Genomic DNA, 2812 nt, shown 5'->3' with positions numbered 1-2812 from the left:
GCTTCTTTATGGCAGTCTTTCAAACATTTAAAAATGCTCCCCCCTGCTCCAACCTTAATCTCCTTTCTTTTAAACTAAACATAATTCTCTCAACCTGTCTTTATTCCAACCCCTTTATCATCTTTATCACTTTTCTCATCCTCTTCACATCCTTCCTAAAATGCAGAGCCAGGGATGCACATATTACTTCAGCTGAGGCCTAACCAGTGCTGAGTAGAGTGGTACTATCACCCTCAGTGTCCCTATGCAATACTCCTGTTAATATAGCCCCAAACTGCATTTGCTATCTTTGCTGCCTGTTTCATATTGCTGACTTGGGTTGTCTGTGATCCACCAAAACCTCCAGATCTTTGTCAGAAGTGCTAATGCCTAACGTATTATCTGCCATTTTCGTCTTGTGCAATTAATTTTTTTTTCTGACTTGGGTTACTGCTTCATATTTATCTTTGAATTTAATTTTTGCTTCCATTTATGAATATCCATTTGAGTTCTATTTCTATCCTGCAAAGCAATTTTGAGCTTTGCTAGTTTTGAATCATCTGCAGCATGGGTGACTGGTGCCGCCTTAGTTAGGGGAGCACATGCCCTCCCAGCGACTGGAGGCAGGTGTCCCTTCTCAGCCAGTCCCACCAACCAGGGTGGGAGGGGTCCCCCAGTGGCCAATTGTGAGGCAGACAATTGCTGTGGCCACTTCTGGGAGTGCCACGGCGCTCTGCCCCTGGCTGATGCTTGCAGGGGGGACACTGGCACTCCTGCATCCCCCCACCCCCATCAGTGAGTGCAGCTGGTCAGGAGGTGCACCAGCACTCTCAGGGACCCCCATGCACCCACTATGCATAGCCACTGATCTGCAGACTTGATCAACAAGTTCTTTATTCCTGCCTCCAGGTAACTAATACAAATGTTAGCAGCAAACCTAGAGTAGAACCCTGTGGCACACCACTTGGAACCTCCTGCTATTCTATAATTCATCCATTTTATAGCTACTTTCTACTTGAAGTTATATCAGCCAATTAAGTATCTCTGTAACAATAATTTTATCAACCAACCTATTTCTAGCTTGCTAAAGATAATATTTTGTTGAACTGTGTCAAAAGGTTTATTAAAGTTCAAGTATTTTGTGTCCACCACATTTCCTTCATCCACCAATCCAGTTACTCTATCAAAGAAGGATAGTGAGTTGGTCATGATTTGTTCTTTGCAAATCCATATTGACTGCTATTGATCACTCCTTGCTCCTCCAAATGTTTTAAAATGGATTCTTCTATAGTTTTCTCAAGTAACTTGCCAGATATCACGTTGGTGTCATGATTGGTGTCATGCTGACTGATCTATAATTCTCCAGTTCTTCCTTTTCCCCATTCTACAGATGTGTATGATATGTTAGCTCATCTCCAGACTTTCCCATCTTCCATGATTTTTCCAACATTAATGCTAATGGCTTTGATATTTCTTCAGCTAGTTCCTTTAGCAACATTAATTCTGTAAGACCCTGATGACTCATTAAAATTTTATGAGACTTTCTCTATGCACTTTACTGATCACAATTCTCAGCCTTTCTCTTTTGTCTATATTAAATTTGCTAGCTACTTAGTTGCAAATTTTTTTTGTGAAGAAGGAATACTATTCACCATCTAGCTCTACCTTTTTTATGCTCCAGGGAACTTACTCAACGTGGTAGTAGTACAGGGACATGGCCAGGTTCCTGTGGCATGGGGGAAGCTGTAACTTCCCATTGTCACATTTTTCTCCCCTCCACCCCTCAAGCCCTCTTCCTGCTCCCAAATGAGTGCCTTGAGCAGTTCTCCCATTCTCCCCACTCTAGGTATACCATTGACTCAAGTTATTGGGCAGTGGACCAATAGTTTCCTTATTCTGTCATTTCTTTCAAACTTATTCATGGAGCTCTATGTTGTCTTTAGCATCCCTTACCAACTGGTATCTCATTTTTCACCTTTGTTTTCCTAATTTTGTCCTGCAAGTTTTTTCCTTGGTGAACATCCTTGATGGCTTAAGCTTCCTTCCATGTTGGAAGTTGTTTTACAATTTATTCAGCTTGGCTCCCAGGCTGGTTATGAAATCCCTTTCCAGTAACATGAGCACATACAGTCCTAGTCTCCATGCCTATTGGAATTTAAAAACATTTTTTTTAAAATTACAAGTCACAGTTTTTGTATGGTAACAAATACCATATGAGCTTCCATCCTGCTCAGTGAACAAAATGGATCCAACTGTCCTTTCTGTATGAAACTGACTAAATCGCAAGTGATTCTCTAACATTAGAAATATTATATAGCATTAGGACTTAGGAATTGATATCAAACAAATACATGAGTTTCTGAAAAGCCAGTTTTCTTAGTGGCAAGTGTGGTCATAAGTGTTTGAAAATGCACATTGGGGAGTAGTATTCAAAAGACTTTATTGTGATGAGCAATAGACCAACTAAAATCTCCCTTTGTTGGTAAAAAAAAAAAAAAAAAAAAAAATCTTTCTGTCTTGCAGAAGATCACATCTGCCGCCACAAATCAGAAAAGCTTTTCTGAAATAAGAAGAGAAGACAAAATAAACACAGGAAGTTGCTGTGTTTTCAAGAAAGCTTTAGAAAGAAACTGCATTATGTCACTCAGAAAATGCAAGTAAAATTAGCAGATTGAATGTGTTTATTTTGGTGGCTTTTCACTTCCTATAGTAATTAGAAGGGTTATAACATTACAGATGATAAATTTATAAGATAATTCAATTTGTGGGATAAAAGTCTGCACAAAGAGGTAAAGGACCCCCCCCCCCCCCCCCAAAAAAAAAAAAAAAAAAA

General features: G+C 39.7%; 1 protein-coding gene across 1 annotated transcript in view; it reads left to right on the top strand.

The window, feature by feature from the left end:
• Window positions 1-2627, top strand: part of LOC109296441 (potassium voltage-gated channel subfamily KQT member 1-like) — a 186046-nt gene extending 183419 nt beyond the window's left edge. Inside the window, exon 11 of the mRNA XM_019515851.1 lies at window positions 2503-2627. Coding sequence (XP_019371396.1) covers window positions 2503-2548 — 46 coding nt within the window. The 3' untranslated portion in view covers window positions 2549-2627. The remainder of the gene's footprint in view (window positions 1-2502) is intronic.
• Window positions 2628-2812: the final 185 nt, after the last annotated feature.

Source organism: Gavialis gangeticus, unplaced genomic scaffold, assembly GCF_001723915.1.
Source record: "Gavialis gangeticus isolate Ggan-Ray unplaced genomic scaffold, GavGan_comp1, whole genome shotgun sequence".
NCBI lineage: Eukaryota > Metazoa > Chordata > Crocodylia > Gavialidae > Gavialis > Gavialis gangeticus.
Note: the sequence above shows the minus strand (reverse complement) of the source record. Positions and strands in the feature narration are given on the sequence as shown.